The sequence below is a fragment of the Anticarsia gemmatalis genome, chromosome 15 (genome assembly GCF_050436995.1).
Source record: "Anticarsia gemmatalis isolate Benzon Research Colony breed Stoneville strain chromosome 15, ilAntGemm2 primary, whole genome shotgun sequence".
Classification (NCBI taxonomy): Eukaryota; Metazoa; Arthropoda; class Insecta; order Lepidoptera; family Erebidae; genus Anticarsia; species Anticarsia gemmatalis.
The window spans coordinates 11501491-11513698 of record NC_134759.1 but is presented as its reverse complement, the minus strand read 5'-3'; the positions used below and the strand labels follow the sequence as shown (position 1 = coordinate 11513698).

At 35.2% G+C, this 12208-nt stretch overlaps 2 protein-coding genes across 2 annotated transcripts; one reads left to right on the top strand and one right to left on the bottom strand.

The window, feature by feature from the left end:
• Positions 1–1037: 1037 nt before the first annotated feature.
• Positions 1038–4291, top strand: LOC142978897 (zinc finger BED domain-containing protein 4-like). The gene is made up of 2 exons (XM_076123504.1): positions 1038–1951; positions 2294–4291. Exons 1-2 carry the CDS (start codon positions 1825–1827, stop codon positions 4090–4092), a joined length of 1926 nt encoding a protein of 641 aa, XP_075979619.1. The 5' UTR covers positions 1038–1824; the 3' UTR covers positions 4093–4291.
• Positions 4292–4996: 705 nt separating this feature from the next.
• On the bottom strand, positions 4997–12184 carry LOC142978900 (arrestin domain-containing protein 2-like). The gene is made up of 6 exons (XM_076123507.1): positions 11630–12184; positions 10886–11035; positions 9147–9358; positions 8520–8699; positions 6789–6977; positions 4997–6384 (listed from the first exon to the last, which is right to left on the bottom strand). The coding sequence occupies exons 1-6, from the start codon at positions 11763–11765 to the stop codon at positions 5866–5868; spliced, it is 1386 nt and encodes a 461-aa protein (XP_075979622.1). The 5' UTR covers positions 11766–12184; the 3' UTR covers positions 4997–5865.
• Positions 12185–12208: the final 24 nt, after the last annotated feature.

Below are 12208 nucleotides of genomic sequence, written 5' to 3'. Positions count from 1 at the left end.
TGGTAAACAGTTGTTATAACACAAGATTATTTACACCGCGAAATATTTTCATGCGAACAAAGTCGCGAGGAAAAGTTAGTACTAAATTAAAATGTCGTAATTCTTTGATGATTTGTTTTACATTCTTTGTAATGTTTCTATGGCCTAAGTCTAAGGAATATTAAGTAAAAATATGGTCTGCCTTATATTGTGCTATTGTCAATGGTGTTCCGCCCGCTTTTAGTATAAGTGTATCGTGTAAGTACTCTATGTTTACAGAACAAACGCATATTATTGAAGTTTATTGTATGAGAACGGTTTTTGTATTGTTCTATAGTATACTCGAATGTTATATGAATGGATCTTATGTTTTCAAAATAAAGACATGTTATGCATTTTAATATTGTTTTGTATTTTCCCGGTTTATTTACCCTAAAATATTTATAGTTTTAGGGTTAGAGTGGTCTTCACGACGTTACGACTCTCCGCAAGATTCCTACATTGGACGATTATTTCTGTTATCCAAAAATAGTCGTTTTATATCTTATTGTATTGTACTTGGTGTTAGTTGTATTTTTTTAAAAAGTCCTACATGAAATGAATTTATTATCAATGGTAGTTAAAAGAAGGGATAATAAAGGTGAGAGGATTTTTTAATTAAACCACAAATTCTCAAGGCAACATTAATATAATTTGTGCAAAATATATGTCGAAAATAAACAATATAAAAACTTAATTTCTAACTAACAAGTACAAAATGGATACAGTAACAAACCGCTTTGGTGGGTCACGTTTAAGTAAATTGATAAAAAATATGTTAGTATATCTTTAACATGCATTGAATAACTCTCCAGCGATACAAAAAATATTATTATGTTCTTGTACAAAATGCATAACACACCTTTTGGTAGGAGGTTAAAAAAAGAAATTAATTATTATAGTTCCAGGCTAGAAGTATTTTAGGCTTGCTATACACATTTTCGGTTTGGTATAATCGGCTTAGCTGGATGACAAAGCCGAATATGTGTAGATGAACCCGATCGGCACAAGCAAAACAAATGAGTCCAGTTTTCTCGTTAATATAGCGTAGCCAATTATTATTCGAGTTGCAGCAAGCCTTACATTTTAAAAATAACTATCTATATTAATTAATTGATATAAATTAATATAATAACTTAACATTATCATTAAGTATTGATCAGATCAAGCTGCTTCATAATTAAAGTTTTTTTTTTTTTAATAACCCATATCTGTCCCACTGCAGGGCAAGGGTCTCCTCCCAAACGAGGGGGAGGGGGTATTAATTATAGATTACACCTTTTATTTATTTCATTTCCATATAAGTAAAGGCCTCAATGGTGAAAGCTACAGTACCTATTGAAGAGTCTCGTTCATAAGATACCTTAATACATATTATGTTTAACCTTTGCCAAACTATAGAATAATTAAAAGGGCCGGGGCCGCGGCGGAGCGGGAGCCAATCTGCAGGTAATACAATCTCGCAGTTTTTAAGGTAGAGATGAAACGGATAGTAGTTTGGCCGGATACCGGATACCGGATATTCGGCAAGCTACTAGGCCGGAGCGCCGGATATCCGGCTGCCGGATATTCGGCCCTTTATTGCATTGACGCGATCAGTTTGATTTGAATATTCGCGCGGTGAACGAGATCGGAAATATTCACGCGCATTCGGCGGACGTAAGCGGAATCGGGTCGACTCGGGGGCGTTCGAGTGTTATCGCGCGTGTCAATTTGTGTTTGTTTCTCAGTTCGTTTGTTGTTTATTTCGTTGTTTATCACTTGTCGTCGTGATTTTATGTTTGAATTCTGATAGATTAACAAGAAATGTCATCCTCAAAAACACGATCGCTAATATGGCAATATTTTGATTTAAACAGTGACGATAACAAGTACGCGGTATGTTTGTTGTGTCACGTTAAAATTTCTCGAGGTGGTGAAGGAAAAAAGGCAGGTACGTAAGTTTTAGAGGTTATGTTTTTGCTTCAATTGAACGAAAAGATATGAAAACAAAAAAATATGTATATTCTTATATTCTTAAACTGATTTTGTTAATAAACAAACTTAGTAGGTACCAGTATAACAAAATTTTGGTCAATGTGTCGTTTCATTTTTATTTTCATTACGTACCTACTACTACGGCCTTACTTGAAATTAGTTTAAATTATTTAAATAAAACGACATTCACCAATTTTATGAATGCAAGTTTATGACTTTAGCTTTTTTTTTATTGATGTACATTGTGAATCGGAAACCTTCAATATTTTAAAGTATGTTTTTTTTTGTCATTTATTAGGTACTTCAGCGATGAGTAATCATTTGAAGTCCAAACATCCAGAGGAGTTTAAATTGATAAATAAAAAAAAAACTGGTGAAAGTTCAAAGCCTGTTACGGCTCCGGTACATGTCGTTCCCAGCACAAGTGCATCGTCATCATCAGCAGAAAAACAACTAACACTGTCGGAATCGTTTGAAAGAAAATTACTTTGGAATGTAAATGATGCCAAAGCCCAGAAATATCATTATTTAATTTCAGAAATGATTGCTCTAGATAACGAGCCGTTCAGTATCGTAGAAAAGGTTGGGTTTAAAAGGCTTCTAGAACAAGCGCTACCTCGTTATGAATTACCAAGTCGCACTTATATTTCTCAAAAAATTGTGCCCGATATCTACAATAGAATTCACGACAAAATTAAAACAAACATTTCAAAAGCTATTGCAGTTTCTGTTACTTCTGACATTTGGACCTGCCTGCACAATAGTTCCAGCTTCTTGAGTTTCACAGCCCATTGGTTGTCTCCGGAATTTCAACTGCAACACGGCGTTCTTGCTATGAAACCGTTTTCAGGATCACACACTGGAGAAAATATAGCAAAGGAACTGAACGCTATTGCTGCTCGCTGGGATATTGATAGAAATAAAATTCATTTACTAATCCATGATAGTGGCGCTAATATGGTAAAAGGAGTTCGAGTTGCAGAGTATGATTCTGCTAGATGTTTCATACATTCACTTCAGCGAGTTGTTATTGAGGCAATGAAGGTCCAAGCTGAAGTATTAGACGTGATTGCTACTGGAAGACGTCTAGTAACTCATTTCAATCATTCAAGTTTAGCACAAGAAAAATTGCTTGCAATTCAAAAGGAGTTACATTTACCGCAGCATCAGTTAGTGCAGGACATCAACACGAGGTGGAACTCTACCTACTACATGGCAGAACGCTTGTTGGAACAAAAAAGGGCTATCTCTCTTTATGTCGCTGAACATGACACACTCACTAATTTGACGATACAACAATGGGGCCTAATGGAGCAGTGCATAAATCTTTTAAAACCATTTGAAGAAATAACGAAAATTACAAGTTCTGGCCTTTCCTGTATATCCGAGGCGATTCCGCATATTTCTGCATTAAAAAAGTATTTAGACAAAAATGAGACTGCACAAAGAACACCAGACTTAGCTCGTATGAGAGCTTCTTTGAAAGCTGAATTGGAAAGTCGTTTTAAATCCTTAGGAGATAATCCAAACTACCTAATTGCTACCTTTTTAGACCCAAGGTTCAAGTCAGATTATTTAGGAGTTCTTGAAACTGAAAAAGCCCGACAGAAAATCATGATAGAGTATATAAAAAACTCTTGCGAGGAATCTTCTTCTGACGGTGAAAGATCATCGCCATCTTCAACACCTGCTAAACGAATGAAAGAAGATGAAACTGGATCCAAGGTCACACGTGAAGCTCATGACACTTTTTGGAACTGTTTCGATGAAGTGGCAAAGGATAATAGTAGTGAAGGCCACGATCAAGAAAAACAAAATCCAATTGCTAACGAGATTGACTTCTTTTTAAAGACATCTCGAATCGATCGCAATCACGACCCATACATTTGGTGGTCAGTTAATCAAAATCAGTACCCGCAGTTGTCAAGATTTGCTAGAATTTATCTTTCAGCACCTGGCAGTAGCGTTTACAGCGAAAGGCTATTTTCAGAAGCTGGTCTGGTATACGAAGCCAAGCGAAGTCGCCTCTTACCAACAAACGCGGAAAATTTGGTATTTATTCATCACAATTTGCCACTTGTTAATTTTGAGTATTAAACTAATAAATATTAATTAATAAAACAAACATTTTTGATGTGTGTGGAGTATGATTTGCCTTGTGTAAAAATTTAACTATCCGGTATCCGGCCGGATACTGTATTACTATCCGGTATCTGGCCGGATAGTTAAAACAAGGCCGGATAGGCCGGATACCGGATAGTTACCGGATATCCGTTTCATCTCTATTTTAAGGTTCCAGCCGCGTTAGGCCCAACGCAAACCTAGCGAAAGTGCGGCCAATACTCTGACAATAAATCTTAATAATTTTATCAATAAAAATAAAGATGAATCACATTAATGTATATGCACATAACTTTAAAACAACTAAACAAAATTTTACAATTTTTTGTCGCGACAAAGTTTGTATGGCATCGAAGGGATCAGAATTCCCACGGGATGGAATCTATGTAATATAATTGTACTATATCTGATTTTACATAATCCTTAACACCTATGACATGTGGATTAAAACATGGCAGCTTAACAACGCGCCGAGCGCTATTGATCTTTGGCATGCTGTTTTGATCCACATGTTATAGGAGATAAGATATATTTTAGATTGATTTATTTTCAGTATTTTCGCCGCGGCTTCGCTAGGTTTGGGTGTTACAATATCATACGTTTATTGTCTTTTAAATAGAACATCCTTTTCTTACATCGTTTATAAAAAAAATAGTTTTAGAGAAATTTTAATATAGTACTTAACTTAATATTTTTATAAGCGCGTAATATGCACTTTTTTGTATACTTTGTAAACATCATACATTTATAATTTTATACATTGATTTAATTTTACAACATTTTTAAGGCTTACACTTAGTGCTTGCAATAATATTACGTATTATAATAGTACAACATTCGAAATTCGCACATTTTTAATTATAAGCTAATATAATAATTGTAGGGATATAAAAAATATAAATATAATGTATACATTTTGTTAATCTTAAAAAGATTCAATATTTTTTCTTATTTTTAGCTGTCATTTATTTTTTTCTCAGCCAATTATTTTGTTATTAAATAGGCAGTATAGTGAACAACAATTTTTTGCCTTCTGTGCTGAGGCTTTGTTTCTTTATTTTGAGACAAACAGTTAATAGGCGACTATTAATGTACTTAATTAACCCAGTGAAATAAGGTCTTTTTAAATAACTTCTATGACTGATTTTCGTTGCTGTACTCAATAAGTAGGTATACAATATTCAGTATAACTTATGGCAACATGAATATAAAAAGATCATTTCTTATGTATGTATATAAGTAAGTAGCACCTAATCATGACTTATTTAGTATATTACAAAATAAATACCCGTCGCTCAGCGGGAAGCATTGTAAAACAGTCTTACAAAATATACGAACGTTTTTATTTACTACATTTAAGTTTTGTGCGAGACATTTAGACATTTAAATGCAAAAAATATCGAGTATATGGCCGTTTCACCGTTTACAATAAATAAATGATTTAATAAATGTTGCTTATGGACCTGCACAAACAAGGTACAATTTTCTAGTACTTTTTTATCTTTAATAGTACTTATACCATTGTATCGAACAACATTAAAATTACTGCCTTTTTTCATATTATCAAGAAAAAGTTCCTTATCTTCGCATGGCTTAAGAACTCGCGGGTCCTCCTATTATGACAGAGGTAAGGCCTTGAATCCATCACATTGACTGAATTAGATATTTCATAAGTAACTACATATAAACGTTATTTTTTCAAGAATTTTAACTCATTATTAAGATAGTGAAAACGGCTCTATAAAACATTTAATCAACACTAGGCGGGGCGGACGGAGCTGACGCAGCTTCAGCATAACTCGGCAGAGCGTTATTAACCGCAGTGTTAGACGAGTAAGGCGAAGTACGAACACTCGGATAAGGCACATTCACATTACTATTAGAACCGAGACCTTCAGGCAACTTGAAACCTATTTCATAAGTCGTTTTAGAGTTTGAATTAGCTGCTGGATAAACAACATTCACCCCTGGTAATGGCATACTAAGACCAGGGTATGGGGGAGGAGCATCAATTGGTCTTTGACTACTCTGAGGTACATTTTGAACATTTATACTCGTGTTAGAACCTGCATATGGAAGTGCGATTGGTGGTAAGCCAATTGTTGTTGGTCCTTGCCCATTGTTAACTGGGATAGGGCCTTGAGGCAGGTGGTCCGCCATTGGATGATGGTACTCTTGATCGAGTTGCTCCTGAATCGGTACTAGTCCTAAACAGATCTCGGTTTCATCTTGTAAGTCGTCGTTGCAGCCTGATAGTTTGATTGTGATCTAGAAATAAAAGAAAATAATTAATTATTAATCTTATAAAGTGATTTCTTTGAAGAGTTTTTGATGTTTCATAGAAAGGAGTTAATTTGACTGTTAGTAAAATGTACTATTATGGGTGAACCATAACAAAATTTTGTTTTCTAAAATGTTTACAGATATTTCACGGTTAATTTACATATTAACAAAACCTCTTTTTAGTTTTGTCTAGTGACGTTGAACATACTTGTCAAAGGATTGTAGCATTTTTAACATATTACAATAGAGTGCATTTTGGTGGACTAGAGACCAGTATTCTGATACAATAAGGTCACGGTTTGTTGAATAGAGACATAAGTGACGTTTTTGTAATCAAAGAATTATAGACTGTACTACTATAGTTATAGAGTGTATATTAGTGTACTTACTCTGAAGAAGTATCCCACATCGATGATAGAGCAATGTTCCAAGTATGGCGGTATAATATGAGGCACGTAGACGTTGTAAGTGAAGTTTCGTTTAGTGTTGGCCATGATCGCGCCGCGCTTCTGTTTGTGTATCACTGTCTCCGGAGGTATGAAGTCTGACTGAGGGCGCTGACTGCGGTAGCGCTCCCTCTGAAAATCCATACTTAATATTATAAATGCGAAAGTAACTCTGTCTGTTACTCAATCACACCTAAACTACTAAACCAATTTGCATGAATTTGGTATGGAGATATTTTGATACCCGAGAAAGGACGTAAGGCTACTTTTTACCCCGGGAAAATGACGCATTCCAATGGGAAAATTCAGGTGGCGGACGAAGTCGCGGGTAAAAGCTAGTGTATATATAAATGATGATAAACGCATTAGTTTGTTAGTAGTCGTTGTTTTAGGGAAGGTTCATATCTGACGGAACATATGTCGCGTATTATCGGTCGCGCAACGCCAGAACAGACAAATTTATAGAAAAACACTCGACCGATGACGCGTCGGTGCGAAACCCATACAAGTTAAGTTACGCTCGACGCATCTTCCGTCAGATACCTATAATCTTTCCCTTAAATCTCTCACTAAAAGTTAGCTTTTGTTTCCGGGACATTTATAATGGCATATGCAAATGGCATATAAACATCAATATTTTATCAATGGATAATCCATAAAGTAGTTTGCATGATTTACAGGAAAATTCAAAACAAGATAAGAAGATAAACAGAAACTGTCTTTATAACCTTATTATATTACATTCTATTTATATATTGTGTTTTCTTATTATTTACATTATTAGTCATTGATAAAATTATTAACTTAAATGAATACATCTATGCCTAATGGTCACAGTACATGTATCAACTTGAGCCATTTAGTTTTTTTATAACAGAACTTTACTAAGAATAGCACACTTATAGGAATGGTAACGCGATATCGTGCCGATTCCTTAATGAGTTGATTAGTGTGCTATGATACTATAGTATTATTTAATTGCAAGGCAACATTTTATTTGTTTATTTAAAAAGACAACAGCCGCACTAATATAAATAACGGACACAAAGTACAACCAGACCCGAAACAACTATTTGTGGATCGCACAAGTAATTGTCCCATGTGGGAATCAAACCCACGACCTCCCGACGCAACGATAACGGCGTGGCGACCTTAACCACTACCACATCCATAAGAAGGAATAATACCTATCTATACTAATGTTATAAAGCTGAAGTGTAGGCGCCTTTACGGTACTTTATAAATAAAGAGTGGACTGTATGATATAGGGCTTTAATGCCGTAATTTACAACAGATCATAAACGCAACGTAGTACAAATAAGTGCCCGCGGTTAAGCGCGCCGTGGCCTGAAGAGAAGTGACGGCCGCGGTGGCGGCGCGGGCGCGGCCGGCCGCGGTTGCGCCCCGGCCCCCGCACCGCTCCCTCGTTCAGCTGTAGCGGTCGTGCGCCGACAGAAGAGTTTGTTTGTTTGTTGAAAAATTATTTTAGTGTTAGATAGCCCATTTATCGAGGAACGTTATAGGCTATATATCATCACGCTACGATCAATAGGAGCAGAGTACCAGTAAAAAATGTTACAAAAACAGGGAAAATTATGACCCATTCTCTCTTATGTGACGCAAACGAAGTTGCGCCAGTCAGCTAGTAACATATACAGTGATAAAACTACTCACAGTTAAAATCTCGAATATCATCTTGGTAATTTCGACGCTGCTGTCGTTCTGTACTTCGAGCGCCACAGGTATGGCCTGCCCGGGACAGTACCCGCTCACCGGGAGACGAACTTTGATGGTCACCGGGTTCGAGCTGCAGCAGCAACTGTACACCTCTTCGAACTCCATGTCTATTGGTTGCTAAAAAATGATTTTGACGAATTGAGGACCCTCTCTTTTTTTTGAAGTCGGCTAATAAATAAAACCTAGCTATTTTTGAACCTCTGGAAGTCATTAGGGGATCCCCTTGCCTTCCTAAATAAGGAAGGGGGGGTTAGGTCTTGAGTGAGAATTAAAGTGTACTGAAAGTGTGTGGTTTAAAGGCTTTTATTGTCATCTACTAGACGCAGCTCTCTTACAGTTTCGTATCTTAGCCCACAATGGCCACAATGATTGGTTTCTTAAACACAATATTTTTTTGATAATCAGAAGCATATACCTTAGGTTTCGAACCAATGATCAAATTCTGAGAAAATAAATTTAAAATAATGATAAAGCCTCCTCCATATTAAACGTGCGCGTCTTTCGGACGTTTACACGTAAGGTCAGTCTAAGTAAATAAAAACCTGGATAAGAAAAATAGCTTACCTTTATACTAGGGTTGCCATTATTCAGATCTAATGGCGCAACAACTTTAAACTTTTGCGTCAGCTCTTCCTTCTCCAAGTCAGGGTACACCATGGTGGCTGTTATAGTGTATGTTATACTGCCCTTATCTCCTTTGAACGAAGACGGCGCGGTGAACGGTATTTGAAACCTGAACGGGAAACTTTGGTAGGTTCTTGGTAGTTCCGTTACACCTAAAAAATGATATATAAATTAAAGAAATTGTATTTATAAAGTAGTTTTATTGTTGAAACAGAATCTAATTACATAGTTATTATAATATATCTTAGAGACAGATATAAATCTCAGTTTTGGAGAAGCAGGAAAAAGGAACTCAAGGGTGCTTGGTGTAAGTTCTACAAAATAATTTAAAAAACAAAGTTGTAAGTGTTTGTGAGCTTTTAAAACTTATCTCCATAGAAATTTAAAATGATACCTATGTTAAATTATATGAAGCAGATAGAGATAAATATTGCCAACATAAACATAATAAAAGGAATCTATAGCCAGTGCACTAGTATTTGACACATTGTGATAAATTGTGTAAATGTAGATAAAATAGTATTAGCACTTTTAACTTTCACATTGTATGACCAATATCTAATATTCGATTAATTCATCATAAAATGCATGATACCATTAATAATACACATTTAGACATATTCAAATGTATAGATTAGATTGTAGGTCTTATGCGCCTGAAATAAATTAGTCATTCGCCAGTATTGACGCCGGATATGGATTGCCTCCTTATCTTATTATCATCTGAATTGGTTAAGATTAGAAAAAATACATGAAAAGAGAACATAAGATAAAACATAGACTCAAACCAAAGCAATCCTTAGATCAGTGGCTCTCAACCAGTGGTAGTCAAAATATGGTCCACAAATGATACTTACATAGTGGTCCCTGCTAACAAGAATAATATTAAAGTGGTCCCAGACTGAGAAATGGTTGGGAACCCCCCCCTTAGATGATAAATATAATTTGAACTTGACTTAAATTGGATGCTTTTGCCCAAAACAATTGTACAATATTTAGTCTGTTTAGGATTTATATTATCCAATGTTATAGATTCTTTTAGATACAATTAATACACATATTTGAAAAAAATAGCCCACTTATTGCACAATAATATTGTCAATCAAAGGCACCCTAAAAGATGAATCCAAGTCTTGGCACTCAAGAAACAGCAATCCCTACTCACTTAAAAGAGAGAAAAAGTGTCATACTTTACAACAGGTTGATTGTGAAAGTTTCTTACATGGCATGGTGTGCTTATAGCATACTTATAGAATAAACCTGTCCAGTTCTTTTTTTGCCTTAAGTACTAGACAGATTAATGCATACCATTTTTGCATAAGAAATATATTAATCAATAGGTACTATAGATATAGAGGAAAGAACATAACTTTTTACAATATCTATTGAATTGTTAAATGTTAACATTACCTCTAACTAAATCATTTTCTAACAATATCTCTACTATCTACTACATGTTACTAATGTTTGTTAAGGTTTATAAACAGCAGTTTTTCAGCACTTTTATAGATCACTCCTTTTCCCATAGGGGTAGGCAGAGAGCAAAGAACACCACCCTAGTATGATCCTTTGAAACTTTCCTTGCCTCATTTACATCCATACATATTGTTATACAGGACCACCAGTTAAAACTACTACCTTATACTAATTAAAAGTAAATTATCTTGTCTTGCACTTACCATATCCTCCAGCCAGACACTCGGTATAGTCAAAATACACTTCATGACCCACATACTTGACTTCTATCTGTCCCTCAAAGTCATCATTGCTCTGACTCTCGTATTCAGTCCATAAGACATTTGCCTCTCCCAAGTATTTGATGTATAAGGCTGGAAAGAAATAAATAAAGGAAATTAAACAGAATTCCTGCTATTATTTTAAATATGAAAGTTTATGATGAATATATGTTTGTAACTGTTTTATGCAGAAAACAATCAAACAGATTTTGATGAAAATATGGTACACCAGTAGTTTATAACTTGGAGTTCCACATAGGATAGTTTTTAGCAGGAAAATCTTTGCAAAAGCAAAATAGAGAACAAAAGACAAGGTAAATATGATTTTCGTCAGGTACCTTAATAGGTACATCTGGTAACTCCTCACTATGCCAGGATAGTACACTTAAGGCCTGACCTCCCTCTGGTTTTGGGAGGAAACTTGCACCAAACAATAGGATAACATTGAGTAAAAATATATGATAGCATTCAACAAGTTAGACTGAACAGTGTCTGAACAACAAGAATTCATGTGTCCTTAAGAGTTTAATTGTGAAGCATCATTAATTAAATTGTTTACATTTTGTACAAAAATATTGATAACATTAAACAATTAATTAATTGGTCAATGTGACAGTTATGTTTATGTGACAGAATAATATAAAATTCCGAATTTACAATCTATGATGTTAAAAAAAAAGTACTTACCAGAGATGGACAGTGGTCTTCTTAAATCAAATACTACTGACCCAGTTAGAATTTGTCCAGAATAATAGACATTCGGAATCTGTTCCAGCCTAATAGATCCATTCTGGAACCCCACTTCAATGCCTTCTTCTATCATATTGTACGATAATAATATCAACAAGTGTATACTTTAAACAAACGCCGGCTATAAGCTGTTTCACGTTGAATTACTGCTGCAGAAACAATCCAAAGTTCCTGTAGGTACTGATAAATTGAGTTATTTATATTGTATGACGCATGGACTACCCCAAGACTCCGGTAAATTAGATTGTAGTACCCCCGGTACTCCGACACGCAGCAGTTGTGGCAATGAATACCTAAACTAAGGACAAAATACTAAAATGTTTTGATTTGAATAAATTAGGCGTATTAGAGGAGCACAGTTCTGTAGCTCGCCCAAATAAAATAAATGTAGATAATAATATCATATTGTAGCGTGAACAATTTGCACTATAAGCTCAATTACGTTGCAATAAAGTGGAAATTCGCAAAGAGATACATGTGAAAACAATCCAATCCCACTATCATTGACGTCATTCG

Coding starts and splice junctions, on each gene's coding strand:
- LOC142978900 (XM_076123507.1), bottom strand. CDS start 11,765: ATGATAGAAGAAGGCATTGAAGTGGGGTTCCAGAATGGATCTATTAGG. Junction 11,036..11,629: donor AAGACCACTGTCCATCTCTG/GTAAGTACTTTT, acceptor ATTTCTTTCCAG/CCTTATACATCAAATACTTG. Junction 6,385..6,788: donor ATGTGGGATACTTCTTCAGA/GTAAGTACACTA, acceptor TTTTATTTCTAG/ATCACAATCAAACTATCAGG.
- LOC142978897 (XM_076123504.1), top strand. CDS start 1,825: ATGTCATCCTCAAAAACACGATCGCTAATATGGCAATATTTTGATTTA. Junction 1,952..2,293: donor TGGTGAAGGAAAAAAGGCAG/GTACGTAAGTTT, acceptor GTCATTTATTAG/GTACTTCAGCGATGAGTAAT.